At 39.9% G+C, this 15,000-nt stretch overlaps 1 protein-coding gene and 1 pseudogene across 1 annotated transcript; one reads left to right on the top strand and one right to left on the bottom strand.

Moving 5' to 3' along the window:
* Positions 1-375: 375 nt before the first annotated feature.
* LOC138004968 (uncharacterized) overlaps positions 376-15,000 on the bottom strand; it is a 14,637-nt pseudogene continuing 12 nt past the window's right edge.
* On the top strand, positions 8,232-11,262 carry LOC138006453 (tachylectin-2-like). The gene is made up of 3 exons (XM_068852791.1): positions 8,232-8,328; positions 9,872-9,934; positions 10,307-11,262. The coding sequence occupies exons 2-3, from the start codon at positions 9,879-9,881 to the stop codon at positions 11,052-11,054; spliced, it is 804 nt and encodes a 267-aa protein (XP_068708892.1). The 5' UTR covers positions 8,232-8,328; positions 9,872-9,878; the 3' UTR covers positions 11,055-11,262.

The following is a 15,000-nucleotide window of genomic DNA, read 5'->3' as shown; positions in this document are numbered from 1 at the left end:
TAAATCGAGTAGCCAATAATTTTGGTCTGAAAATTGGATTATCCCAGAGCTCCGTGTCTTGGTGCTGACCAAAAGGCACGTGGGCTCTGGGAACGAGATCAAAGCACGCTATGAACAAACCCATGAATTTGCCAGTGAATGATGATTGGCGTGTGCTAACCTCACTCTCGAATCACGTGTTTGAGATCAGGCAGTTTATTTCAATCCTACACATACAAGCAACAAGGAAAATGATTCATTCTAGTTACCATCTTCAAAACAAACTCAAAACTAAAATAAAATAAAACTAGAGGCCCAAACTCAAGGTGAAATGCATGATGTTATAAGTGAGGTATGTTTTAAATTTATTTGTCAACTGTCTGGCTAAATAATCTGTCAACTATCTGGTTTACCGCGATTAGCTCTATACAACTGACCATCTCCCATGAAGAGAATCTGCTGAACCTCGCTCCATCCTGCAGTGCCAACGAGAGTGGATGTTCCCAACCAGGATCAAAGGCCGGAGAGGAATTTGAAGACGTCCCATCCAATTCTTCCCGTCAGTTCGTCAGATCCAAGCCATTTGTCCAGGCTGTTTGTTGGGGGAGACCGCCTGTACAACTTGTCTTATGTTACCCCATAATGGAACCCCATTGGGATCAAAGAACAGGAACTGGAAGACTTGCCATCCCTGGGGCCGAAAAGCGTCGCTTCAGCTATCCAGTTCTTAGACACCAAGGTTGGAGGTGGTGCTTTGTAGAACTTGTTACCCAACACACCAAACAAGGTACCGTCCGGGTGGAAGAACAGGTGCTTAAAGTTGGTCCAGCCTCCTTCCCCGATCAGTTTAGCTCTTCCGAGCCAAGTGGGTGGAGGAGGATATCGCTTGCAGAGTTTATCGTCAATCACGACTCCAAAGAGATCCTGCCGCAGGCGCTCGCTGTGCACGCTGGAAAGAAAAAAAACAACAACAACAAAGGAGAAAGGAGAACTTTGACCAGGAGTGGAGTGGAGTAGAGCGGAGCGGAGCGGAGTGAAGTGGAGTGGAGTGGAGTGGAGTGGAATGGAGCGGAGTGGAGTGGAATGGAGTGGAGTGGAGTAGAGCGGGGCGGAGTGGAGTGGAGTGAAGTAGAGTGGAGTGGAATGGAGTGAAGTGGAATTTAGTGGAGTGGAGTGGAGATGAGCGGGAGTGGAGTGGAACAGAGTGAAGTGCAGTGCAGTGGATTGGAGCGGAGTGGGATGGAGTGGCGCGTAGCGGAGCGGAGCTCGCAGTGCAAACAAGATAATTGAGAAATTTTATTATAACTGTTTCTGTTATTGCCGTTAATTTCCATATAGGAAGAAATTGCGTATTTTCTTGTATATTTTTATGTTTTTTAATATCTCAAACAATATCAACTCAGACCTAGTAGTAAAAATTCCGACTTAGAATTCCTATTGCAAAACCTTTTGGTCGTTGGTGTAGCTGGGAAACAAATCCGTTTTTCCTAATCAATCGAATGCAGTTAAGAGATATGATTTTTTCCCTTCTTTCAGGAAATTCAGAAATTTTTGAGAGGGAACTTGGTGAAATTAGGAGAAACAAGCAATTCGAATTTCTCAAGACAAAGCATGGAAAACCTGGTTCCAACGTTTTTTCTTGCTGTGAGTAAATTCAAAGTTCCAAGACAACCACCATTATGGATGCAAAGCGGGCGAAGCTTTATGCCTCGTTCTTTCTCATATCACTTGATGAAACAACTTTACAGCTGTAAAAATCAATGAAGCTCTAATAGTTAAATGCTCGGAGAAATTAAACCAGACATTCAGTCATGTTGCCGTGTTTCATTAATTGCCTGGAATGCCTCTTTGAAAGACATGTATGAACTCATTAGTGCTTTTGATTTGCCACCCAGAAATTTTGCAATTTCTGAAAGCCAATTCCTTCTCTAATGTTACACCCAAAGAGCCAAAAATGTAAATGTCCATGTATAAGCCGCATCCGTAGATAAGCCGCACCCCGAATTTAGAAGCGCAGATTTTGGAAAAAAATGTAATACAATAAAGTTTGAAGTTCCAGTAACGTTCTATTGCTATAAACCAACAAGGACAAACAATCAAGGTTTCACCATAAAGTTGAAATTCCTTCGATATTGAAACAAAACGAACGAGTGCTTAGTAGCCAAGCTTTAAGTGTGGGGAGGAGTCTGGGCCAGGGCCTACGTTGCATGAATTTTTTGAACACGGATGTGATGCCTGGGTATCATGACCACTTCTATAAAGATGTACCTGCAATAGGCGAAAAAATTCATGCAGAACAGGAGCTTGATAATGCAGTCGACAAATTTGCCGAGAAGGTGGTCAAGGACAACGATAGAGTCGGCCATTTACCTTGCGAGTACTCGCGAATTTTGTGGTATTTTATCGCACGTTGCGGAAAGATATGCGTGGAAGTGACTGGCCGAAGACGTCACTGCAAACAGCTGTGCAGAAGAATGGAGATTCCTTGTAGGTTGGTGTTTACTTGTTCGAGTGAACCGAAAATTAATCGCTTGAAAGAACTCTTGGAGAGCAAGATTCGCCAATAAACACTGGAAGACACAAACGGCTCCTTTAGGAGCCACCACTCATTAAAAAGTCAATGCACAACAGCAACATGCTCTCAGTTTCTTTTATGTTTCTTTACTGAGATCTTAAGAAGTTGTATGAATATTAATAAGGTTTTTTAAAACTCCAAACACAGATGTATCAGGGGCACCCAACGACCAATATGTTGTAAAATGTATTATTATACCCCAGTTAATGAAAATAAATGTTATTAAGGCATTTTCAGTTGTTTTTCAGTGTTGCTGGGAAAACATTATCTGTTCCTTTTTCCCAGCAAGACACACAAGTAATTTCCCAGCCAGCTAGATAAAATTGGTTGGTTTCCCAGCCAGCTGATCAAATTTATTTCCCAGCCAGGAATTCCGCGCGCTTTCAAATTCGTCGGTCCAAAACGACCGAACAAAATCGACAAAACCGGGACAAAACAGGTTTTTTTCCGCAAGTGCAATCACTCTGACCAGCCGTCGTATGTTTGTGACTACCCTCTGGGAGAGGGAAGGGCTTTTTTTTTTTTTTTTTTTTTTTAGTCGTCCTCAGTCTTCAGAGTTTCTACAGCCAGCTCGGGTTGAAATGCTAGAAAAAGTCAGTAATTCCCAGGCAAAACCTCTATCAATAACAAAAATTTCCCAGCCAGCTCATCAAAACACCTGTATTTTTGCCAGCCAGCAAGATTCCTCTGGGGAACAGATAATGTGAGTAACAGATTCGTTGGGTGCCCCTGATGTATCCATGGATAAGCCGCACCCTTGATTTATGGCTTCAATTTTGTGAAAAAATGTGCGGCTTATACATGGACGTTTACGGTAATTACTATGTTTCACAAGCTTTTGTAAAGTTTGTGGTCAAGTCGTGAGGAAAGATATAACGTAATGTAATGCGGAAAAATGTAACGCTGTGGCTACATCACCGGCAGGCGGTCAAGGTTTTTTAAAAATAGACTAAAGCCTGTTTTTTACTAGCGACAAAAGTACAAGCGCAACTGCACAAGCGCAACTGCACAATAGTGCTTATTTCAACGTGAAAACGGCCTTGACGCAGGCATAAGCACAAGCAAAAGAATCAAAATTTTTCCTTTTTCTTGTGCTTGCGCGTATGCTTACGTTTGCACTGCAACAAGTGAAAACGAAATACTGCTCAGGCACAACACAAGCACAAGGATATTTACCACACGTGGTTACGTTTCGCCAATGAAAACATTGGGTTCAGATTACCTCGCCCCTAAAGAGTTTTCCAAACTGGCGAAAGGTTCGGGTGATTTTGCTTGTCCATGTGTGTTTGCGTCGAATTTCGTTTCACTTAATTGCTTGCGTTTGCGCTTGCGCCGCTGGTGAAACCAGGCTTGAATTTAAATGACCGGTAGTGAGACTTGCTATTCAGACTAACCGGAGTGCTTTTAGGCTAACCGAAGGGCTATTTAGCCTAAACTACAAAAACGTTCTGACTGCCGATCATTTAGTCCATTTAAAACCTTGACCAGCTGCCGGTCACTTAGACATTTGTAAAAATATGTAAACAATTCTGTCAACAAAGATTTTTGTCCTAAGGGTTTTCTTTCTTCTTTCTGCTACTGAAATATTTACAGTTCAGTACTGTACAGTACAGCAAAACACAACATAAAGTTCTCTTACGTTTGGAATAGTAAATAGTTAACATCAAGAAAACACACCAATTACTGATGTTTGATAATTAATCAAGGAGTTAATTGAAAAGACTTGTGAAAAATATAATATGGAGTGATCAGCTGTACACACGGCTGTACATGTCACACTAATATTCTTAATTTTATTTCCAATCAGAGTTTGCCTATTTCTTTAATCTATAATAGAATTTTATCTCCAGGGGCAGAAGTTTTCCTTTCAAAACATATACATAGCAATTTTTCTTGGACAATTCTGTCCAAGGGGAAAGACGCAATGAGGTTAACCCTATGTAAAGCCGTGACCAGCCCATGAGACAAGGCCAGACCACAACACCGGGAACCAAGTGCCATACTCTTTACGATACGTGTGTGGGAAGATGCATATTTTGGGCATACCAAAGGGGCAAAGTTTCACTAGCCTGCGAACGCAGACGTATTTCCGGCTGTGGCTTGTCTCCGCCGAAAATAACGTCTGCATGGTTTTCTAGCTCGGGTTCGCAGACGTTATTTTCGGCAGAGACAAGCCACAGCCGGAAATACGTCTGCGTTCGCAGGCTATGCTACAACTGAGGCCCGAATATAACCTCTAGTGACACGACACTTTCCCTGATTTTTGTTTATTTATTTTTGTTTTTTTGTAGCTTACTGCCCAAAAGGCGTAAGCTACTATGCCACCATCGGCGGGGTTTATTTGTCTGCGTGTCGCGTATCGCGAGCCCTTCTGGGAGGAATTAAGTAGGCTTATATGAAAAAGGGCGTTCGATACGGCGGCCATTGCTGTTTTGAGTACATGTAATATTTCTCCACAGCTTACCGTCGTGACTTGGTTGCAGTCTTCAAGGGAAGTTGTTTTCCATTTTTAAATTGCTTTGCCTCGTTTTTGTTAGATATTATCTTTCTTCCCGCACTGCCCTCGAGAACTATGTACTCTTTGTTATTGCACTTAGATCCTCGTGAGAAAATTTCTTCGCCGATACAAGATTTGTTTTGCTCACACAAGCCATTAACTTATCTGGGCTCAGCCAGTGTTCAGTGTGGACTGCACGGGACAACTGAGTATCCGCTTTCGCAAGCACTCAACTTCTTTACCCAAACTAGTGTAAGTTATTGGACTCTACTTTTACCACGTAAATAGTATACATGTGAAAAAATGATCTTGTGTAATTTTCTCCTAATATGTTTTGTTCACTACAAGTCTTGTGCTAGAATATCTTTCTTTCGTTCATCACAGAGTGTGCTTGCACTTATCTTTAGGTGTGAGTAATTTCTAGTGTCATTGTTTCAGGGCGTTTAAATACGTAATAGCAGTAGGCTACATGCAGTCATCGACTGCCTATTTTTTTTTTAATACGAGAAACACCTGTTAAGGATTAACGAAATGGTTTAAATAGAAGACGACAACAGAAAATCATTAACTGGTAAGAAACTTGGAATCTTTTTATTCACAAACCACGTTTCCATAAATCACTTTTATTGCTTTTGAACATGTTTCAGCCAAACAAATCTCTCACTACACTAAACTGTGCGAGAACATTGTGGCGGACAGTAGAATCGAGTAGAACACTGATGCCGCGATGTATACAAGTGAAAAAACATTACAACTTCCTTAAATATTCCCTTGGCCCTTGCCCCGGCGACAAGGAGTACCATCATAATACTGTGCAGGTCTGCCTTCAGCAGGTGGTAAACAAACCATGTGCGCCGGACAGTTTAATCTTTGTTCTTCACTACTGCTACAATCTGAGAAGTAAACAGAACTAAATGTAATTGAAAACGAATTTTTTAAATATCATAAAATAATTATCCTGCTTCGTATGTAGATATGCCTTAATTAATCCCGTAGCAGTTATATTTCGGTACAAGTTTTTTCATTTTTCATGCATTAATTTCTCTCATTAACGCTTAAACAAAGCTTTCATGTCTTTCTCAGAGGCATTCCAGGCAATTAATGAAACACGGCAACATGAAAATGTGTGGTATAGAAAGATCATAATAGTATCAGTTTCTGCTGTATAGTTATATAGTTGTATTCTAGTTAAGTCCGTTACCCGTAAGTGTTTTACATATATGAAGCATAGGTTAAGTATTACATGTGGTAAGCACTGAAATAAAGAAAACTATGCGCAAAAACAGTTTACTGTTAGAAACGAGTTTACAAAAATGTTTACAGCTGTTTAGGCCCATTCATATTGAATTTCACTATACTGACATCGACGGTTTTCAAAACTTCCTTCTTTTCCCTGATAAAAATAAAATTTCACTAGAAATTAAAAGAATCTTAAAGGTGCCTTGTATGTTTATTTTTCATGGCATTCCAAGCAACTGACACATGGCAAAATAAGAAATCCTCGTACAAAAAGATTTTAATACTTCGACTAAAATTTTGTTATATTATAAACAAGTTACTCAGTAAAAGACAAGAGATTGTCTTGATAATTTCTTGCTAAAAGATATTAACGAAAAGCAAATTTGAGTTACATCCCTCTACAACTGTTTGGACATATCAATTGCTTAGAAGAAGGTCAGATAAATATTCAGCTCTCAAGTACTCTCTGTGAATTTCAATGTTCGTTGAATTGAAAATAGTATAAATTTCGGAAACTAAAGATCAAAGAAAAATGTGTTCCGATAATTATATCCGGTCAAGATAATTTCTTTGTGAATTTTTGTGTGGTTGTAAGTACAATGTGCAAATATCACTAAAGCTGAATATACAAGGTCTACGAAATCTCTGGAAGTTAAACATTTTTATTTCTTTTTAATTTCGAAATGCAGTCAAAAACGAATCTAAAAGCGGCTTTTTATACTTTGTTGAAATAATGCAAGGCTTTGAAATAAAATTGTCTCGCAATAAGAGATTGTAACACTTATGGTTGCATTCCACTATACTTTCCATTGGAATAATAGTGAAGTAAATAGCTGTTGGGACAGTTTATCACCATAAGTCTCCTCCCATCTGTTAATCTTTTAAACTTAAATAAACACGAAGCTGTTAACTATGTTCTATAAGATATAGAAAGATGATAATACTATCAGTTTCTGTTATATAGTTATATAGTTGTATTCTAGTTAAGTGCGTTACCCGTAAGTGTTGTACATGTATGAAGCATAGGTTAAGTATTATATGTGGTAAGCACTGAAATAAAGAAAACTATGCGCAAAAACAGTTTACTGTTAGAAACGAGTTTACAAAAATGTTTACAGCTGTTTAGGCCCATTCATATTCACTATACTGACATCGACGGTTTTCAAAACTTCCTTCTTTTCCCTGATAAAAATAAAATTTCACTAGAAATTAAAAGAATCTTAAAGGTGCCTTGTATGTTTATTTTTCATGGCATTCCAAGCAACTGACACATGGCAAAATAAGAAATCCTCGTACAAAAAGATTTTAATACTTCGACTAAAATTTTGTTATATTATAAACAAGTTACTCAGTAAAAGACAAGAGATTGTCTTGATAATTTCTTGCTAAAAGATATTAACGAAAAGCAAATTTGAGTTACATCCCTCTACAACTGTTTGGACATATCAATTGCTTAGAAGAAGGTCAGATAAATATTCAGCTCTCAAGTACTCTCTGTGAATTTCAATGTTCGTTGAATTGAAAATAGTATAAATTTCGGAAACTAAAGATCAAAGAAAAATGTGGTCCGATAATTATATCCGGTCAAGATAATTTCTTTGTGAATTTTTGTGTGGTTGTAAGTACAATGTGCAAATATCACTAAAGCTGAATATACAAGGTCTACGAATACTGATGGAGAAATCTCCACATTTATATTTCTTTTAATTTCGAAATGCAGTCAAAAACGAATCTAAAAGCGGCTTTTTATACTTTGTTGAAATAATACAAGGCTTTGAAATAAAATTGTCTCGCAATAAGAGATTGTAACACTTATGGTTGCATTCCACTATACTTTCCATTGGAATAATAGTGAAGTAAATAGCTGTTGGGACAGTTTATCACCATAAGTCTCCTCCCATCTGTTAATCTTTTAAACTTAAATAAACACGAAGCTGTTAACTATGTTCTATTGACGTGAATTCGCTGTCATTTCATGCAAGCCTTGGAGAACTTCAGGTCGAGCTTTCACCATCTATCGCTTTACAGTACAACAAAGGTAAGAGTGGCTTTTCTAAACTCTCTTTTTCAAACGTGAATTTCTAATCTTACAGCCAGTAAAAAGGTACGTTGGAACCAGGTTTTCCTCATTTCACGAAGTTCCTTCTCAACGTACATTTTCGGAATTTCTTTTCTTGACAATCATGAATGCCGTTAAAAAATGTATTTCTTAGCTGCATTTGATCGATAGGGAAAACGGATTTCCACAATTTTCAGTGAAATTTTTGCGCTATTGACACTTTATACAACAAAAGTGACAAATACTTGTGAAAAAATTGTACGTGGCAAATCTGTTACAAAACAGTTTGCCTATACTAACAGAAATTTGCAAAATGAAGTTAGGAACATCTCCGAGCTGTGATCGTTATTCGTGCCCACTCCCATGAAAATTTACTTCACCTTCTATATATGAATGCCCCATAACTCAAACTTTTGCCAACTTTTGCTGGTGGAACCAATATTTTTCAAGCCCTCAATCATTATGTTGCTATTCCAAAATATCACATCTTTCTTTCGTGGGTAAACAAAATCTCTCCCAGCTTTTAGTTAATGAAAAGATCCTTTGTGAACGTAGAATTGCTTTTAAAGATAACACACTGAGGAAATTCAGTGCAAAATGGACAACACTATGTGCATGAGTTGCGCCAAATATCTATGTGCCACTTCTACTTATTTATTTTCCTTTTTCATTTTTGTTTTGGTGTAAGAGATATTAATATTGTTAGTAATGTAAGTATTGCAAGAAGTATTAGTAGTATAAATGATGCCAGTGTTATATTTTGTAGTAACTTAATATTGTAAGTTACGTCAGTATTTGCAAAATAAAGGAAATATTAACAGAGTCTGACGCGGCAGTTCGTCTCGGCCAAGAGATTCGATCTTCAGAGACCTTTCAGAATTCAAGTTATTTGTTCGTCAAATTATTTGTTTCCTAGCTACCTCAACGACCAAAATGTTTTGCAATATTCGGTCAACTTAAATTCTAAGTCAGAATTTTTTGCCACAAAGTTGTTTGAGATATTAAAAACACTGGGTAAACAATACAAGAAACCGCGCAATTTCTTCCCTGATCCCATGGAAATAAGCGGCAAGAGCAGAAACAGATATCATAAAATTTTCTTGTTTAGATTGAAGACAGCAAAGATTATGCATGTATTATAATGGAAACCCAATAAAGTTTTAACTTACACCAGAGCTAGGAGAATATGTGAACTCGTGGATTGAGTCCGGCCTTTCCCAGACAATGCGTTTCCGTGGTGATTTCACAGGATTTATTGCTGAGTATCCATGATGAAAGCTGGTTACATAAATACATTCTTTATTCAAGATTCCAAAAAAAAAAAAAAATCAAACATTTGCTACAAAAGAAATCTTGAAAACTGTAGATAGTAAGAGGTTAATCCCATGGAAACACCAGAAAACAAATATTTCTCTAAACCCATCTCGTTACGTTCAAGTCATTAACACTCAACGCACCAGCTGTATTTTCGTAAGCCGTGTCACTACAAAACACTCTATAACGTTGAATATATTTGTTGCAGATCAGTGATGGGTATCAAGTTCCATGTGTTCTTTTTGCTGATTGTTTTCGTGACCATTGTCAGGTAGATACAACACTGACGAGATCAGTAACATTCCACACCAGTGACTGCATGTTTGATATAGATCTCCACGGGTAAAAGAAGCTTCCGTCGCCCATAGCCATTTTAAAGTGATTAGTACGTAATTTTAGGGTAAATTAGCATTATTTTGCCGACATGGAGCAGAAACCTGGGTGTGAGTGTAGAGCGTTGTAAAAAAAAAAGATTAGGAAATTGCGACATTCCCTTCCCACCCGTCAATGCGAGGAAAATTTACCTTTTGTCCTCTCTTTAGCGAGCTTCGTTCTCCTTTACTTTATTCCATTCCATTCCTGTCTATTCCATTTCTTTTCTAAGTGGTCTAAGTTCTAGTTTCTCCTTTGTTGTTTTTCTCAGCGTGCGAGGCGAACACCCGCTGCCGGATCTCTTTGGAGTCGTGACTGATGGTAAATTGTACCAGCGATATCCTCCTCAAAATGCAGATGACAATTGGCTCGGAACAGCTAAACAGATCGGGAGTGCAGGCTGGACCAACTTTAAGCACCTGTTCTTCCACCCGGACGGCACCTTGTATGGTGTGTGGGGTAACAAGTTCTACAAAGCACCACCTCCACGCTCGGCGTCTCAGAATTGGATCGCTCAAGCGACGCTTGTCGGCTCCGCAGGGTGGGACGTCTTCCAGTTCCTGTTCTTTGATCCCAATGGGGTTCTTTATGGGGTAACAGATGGCAAGTTGTACAGGCGGTCTCCCCCAACACACAGCCAAGACAACTGGCTTGGATCTGCCGAACTGGCAGGAGCAGGTGGCTGGAACGTCTTCAAATTCCTTTTCTTCGATCCCTGCGGGGTCCTGTACGGCGTCGAAAACGGCAAGATTCATAAGAGGTTTCCTCCCCTTGATGCAAAGGACAACTGGTTGGGAACATCCACGCTCGTTGGCACTGCAGGATGGAGTAGTTTTCAGCACCTCTTCTTCATGACGGATGGTCAGTTGTATGGTGTTCACAGCGGAAAGTTCTACAAGCGTTCCCCTCCAGCTCATCACTTAGACAACTGGCTGGGTTCTGCAAAGTTGATTGGCTCAGGTGGCTGGTCCGTGTTTAAATTCCTGATGGCTCCTTTGACTCCTTTGGTTCACGAGTGAAGGACAGTCGCCATGGAAACTAAGAAGTCCCCTGAAGTGTTGTCCCACAGAAGGACCATTCCTGATTACTTACAACTGTAGGATTAAGATTTAGTCTGTACTATTAAATAAAAAGTAAGGGCTGATGGATGAAAACAAGTTTTTCTTCCCTTGTATGATGTAATAAGTAAATAGAAATAAAGGGGAATAAAGATCAGTTATAATTTCAGTTTTTCTTGGTTTATTTTAATCTTTCAATCTTGGTTTATTTCAATCTTTGTAGAAAAAAAAAAGATTATTAGCAGATTCACACGAAAGTTAGAAATTTCGAGGCAAATGAAAGGTATAGACTATATATATATAGGAGAAAGGAACACATATTGTGCATTTTTACCTTTCGACACACCCATCCGAAAAATTGGTTTTTGCCCTGAGCGGGACTCGAACCCACGCCTCCCTGATTACTAGTCGGGCATGCTAAGCCACTACACCATCAATTTCAGATTCAGATTCGCCAACTATTATTATTCAATCATAATCAAAGGCGAAACATCAAGGAACGTTTTTTTTTTCACTTTGCCGAAACGATGCGTTCATGTCACGAAAATCGCCATAGTGTGGCGAAAAAGGCGCCATGCTATTGAGCCTTGTTTTGATAGCATAAATATCAGACTATTAGTAGGTAATTTAGTCTGGTTAAGTGACGAGGAAATCACGAATCCACATCTCTTAGCTAGCGTTAAAAATCGTGAGATCTGCGTACGAGAGCAGCGCATCGTACCAGGCTTACATGCGAACTTCACTTTCAACTTGGCTTTTTCACAATGTAAACAAAAATACCTATTCTAGCCATGAAGGAATAAAGTTGGAGAAGAAAAATAGAGGCCAGGTACATCAACAGTCAAAGGCTTTGGAAGCGAACTCGTGATATTTAAAATGATGATGCGAACGGCTGACTGGTGTCCTCATCACTTAGAGTTTGCATTAAACAAATGCAGTTCAACCTCGCCATATCGTAAACTCTCCGGCCTCATCTGAATGGTTGGTCGGTAGTCCAATCGTAGGTAAATCAAACGATATTTTTTTTACAAAAGGTAAGCGGAAAATTAGCTATAGCTTTCTTAAGAACTTTTCAAAGTCACATAAGAGCCTTTGAGACATTTTTTCTCTTCAAGCTCGGCTTTCATACTTCAACTTCTCGGCAATTATATGCTTCTTAATTTACTCGTGCAGTAAGAATTTTACTTTGCCGTTTAGATATAATTTAAATATGCTATTCCATTTGCTCGAATGCTAGATACAAATAGCTGTCTATTTCGTACTTTTATCGTCATTTCTTTGGTTGTTGCTTGTCGTGTTCCAGATTTTTGGTATTCCGGTGTGGAACAGGAACCCATTCAAGTGCACCTGCTCTATTACGGTGCATGTAAGTGACACACAGTGTCCAGTTACACAGGCTGATAACAGGGCTTCACAAGTTCGCGGGAAAAAAAACTATAGCTACCTTATTTCAGGCTTGACTCTTCTAAAAAAATACCCAATTTAAAAGTAGAATACACAAACCCTACCCTTTTTCGGACAAAAATGACTAAACTCCATACTAAAACTCCATCCTAAAATCCACACTGGTTGGATCTGCAGGATGAAGTGGTTTGCAGCAGCTTTTCGTCTTGGAGGATGATCAGTTGTATGGTGGAGTGGAGTGGAGTGGAGCGGAGCGGAAGTTGAGTGGAGTGGAGTAGACCAATTCCGATATATTAAAATTCAGCTTAAAACAATAGACCTCAGTACGAGGCTCTTGGGGATAACTAGAGAGTTTGTGGGGTTTATTCCCCAGAGCCGTCTATTGTTTTAGGTTGAATTTTAATATATCGAAATTGGTCTGTTGAGTGGAGAGGGCTGGAGTGGAGCGGAATGGAATGGAGTGGAGTGGAGTGGAGTGGAGCTGAGCGGAGTGGAGTGAGTGTATTGGAGTGAAGTGGAATGGAGTGGAGTGGAGTGGAGTGGAGTGGAGCGGAAGTTGAGTGGAGTGGAGTAGACCAATTTTGATGTATTAAAATTCAGCTTAAAACCTCAGTACGAGGCCCGTGGGAATAACCAGAGAGTTGGGTTTATTCCCCAGAGCAGTCTATTGTGGAAAGGAGTGGAGTGGAGTGGAGTGGAGCGGAGTGGAGTGGAGTGGAGTGGAATGCGCGGAGTGGAGTGGGTGTATTGGAGCAGAGTAGAATGGAGTGGAGTGGAGTGGAGTGGAGTGGAGTGGAGTGAAGGGGAGTAGAGTGGAGTGGAGTGGAGGGGAGTAGAGTGGAGTGGAGTGGAGTGGAGTGGAGTGGAGTGGAGTGGAGTGGAGTGGAGTGGGGTGGGGTGGGGTGGGGTGGGGTGCGGTGCTTTGCGGTGCGGTGCGGTGCGGTGCGGTGCAGTGCAGTGCAGTGCATTTCAGTGCAGTGCAGTGCAGTGCAGTGCAGTGCAGTGGAATGGAACAGCAAGTGCCTGGGCCCGCATGTTACTGGCTACGGCCCTTAACATAGAGTGTGCTACACAGTAAATTAAAAATAATAGAAATAAAGGAAGGACTACTCAACCAAAGACAACGGACAAACAAAATGCGTGTCTTACCTTAATTCATAACACACCAACATACACTTTTTCTTTAGTCCGGGATTGCAATGTAAACAGAAGATTATGTTTAGCCTGTCATTTGATGGACATTTCAATTTCAATTCAAACAATTCCTTTATCTTGTCTTAATTGGGAAAAAGCAAGCTACTGTCAGTTGTTGCCATAATGGCACTCTGAATAGAATTGCTAAGTAAGGAATGTGGATGGAATAAAGATTACATTTAACATGTTACAAATCTAAGTGGCTATGAGCCACTGCACGTGCAAAACACATCGAATATAAACAGTGGCAGTGAATTTCGAAGCTCGTCTAGACCTGTTCAGTGCGTCTATCGGTCTGAGAACTTGCTCATGATAAAATATGTAACGCCCGCGTTCAATATCCAGATGAAAACACACAAAATTAGCCGCCGTCGTTCGCGTTCTCCAAAATACGCATAACTTGATTTCACGTCATTGTTTTGCAGAGGACGGCTAAGAAATCTACAAAGATTTATGACGCACGTGCACAGCTATTGTTCTGCATAACAGATCAGAATCGAAACTTTGAGGAATTAATGCCGGGTTATGCAAAGTAATTTGCAGTGTACAACCTGTTAAACGGTCATTTACAGAGAGTGGCCGGGTGACCGCTTAATAGAGGTTGACCGTTAAAAAGACGTGATAAAAATGTAGCGCGATATTGGACATATTGGGATAAAATTGAACAAAAAAACAAAGGTAAAGCGCGCAATCTTCATTTATAGTTCGTAAAAAATGTACGGTGAAATACATATATAAGTCGCTGCATGTTCTAAGGGGTCCACGCACTAGCCAACAGCTAGGTTTTATAGTAATGTTGTACATAAGTCTAGCGTCGAGAGTCTTTGCCTTAAAGTAGATCATTGACAGTTTTGGCATCAGCTCATTTTCAACATGAAGTGAAAAAATTGGTTATGGTCGTCTGTGATACGTAACTTAATTTGGTGGAGCATGTCAATGACTTTTGTTCAGCGCCAGCGTAAGGTCCTCGTGACCACAAAACTGTACTCCGGGTGACCACCTAACGCCGTTGTAGCAAGGTGATCGTTTGACAGAGGCAAATAACCGTAAAATTAGCCAGTAGGGAAGTTTGAAAGGTGACCGCGTCCGCTTAATAGAGGTGACCGCTTAATGGAGGTCAAACAGTAAATATCTGAAGCGAAATTCGGGAATGTGAATAGTGACCTCTTAATAGAGGGTGACCGCTTAATAGAGGGCCGCTTAAGAGAGGTTTGACTGCATAATGATTGCTATGAAAGAGCTCGCAACGAAATTCCTTACTTGTTTTCTGCTGCCTTTGCTTGTCATAAGCAGTTGCATTTGTGCGAAG

The sequence above is a fragment of the Montipora foliosa genome, chromosome 6 (genome assembly GCF_036669935.1).
Source record: "Montipora foliosa isolate CH-2021 chromosome 6, ASM3666993v2, whole genome shotgun sequence".
Classification (NCBI taxonomy): Eukaryota; Metazoa; Cnidaria; class Anthozoa; order Scleractinia; family Acroporidae; genus Montipora; species Montipora foliosa.
Note: the sequence above shows the minus strand (reverse complement) of the source record. Positions and strands in the feature narration are given on the sequence as shown.

What these genes read in the sequence shown, in the direction of transcription:
- LOC138006453 (XM_068852791.1), top strand. Translation starts at nt 9,879, where the DNA reads ATGGGTATCAAGTTCCATGTGTTCTTTTTGCTGATTGTTTTCGTGACC. An exon ending in GTTTTCGTGACCATTGTCAG is followed by an intron (nt 9,935 to 10,306) that starts GTAGATACAACA and finishes TGTTTTTCTCAG; the next exon opens with CGTGCGAGGCGAACACCCGC.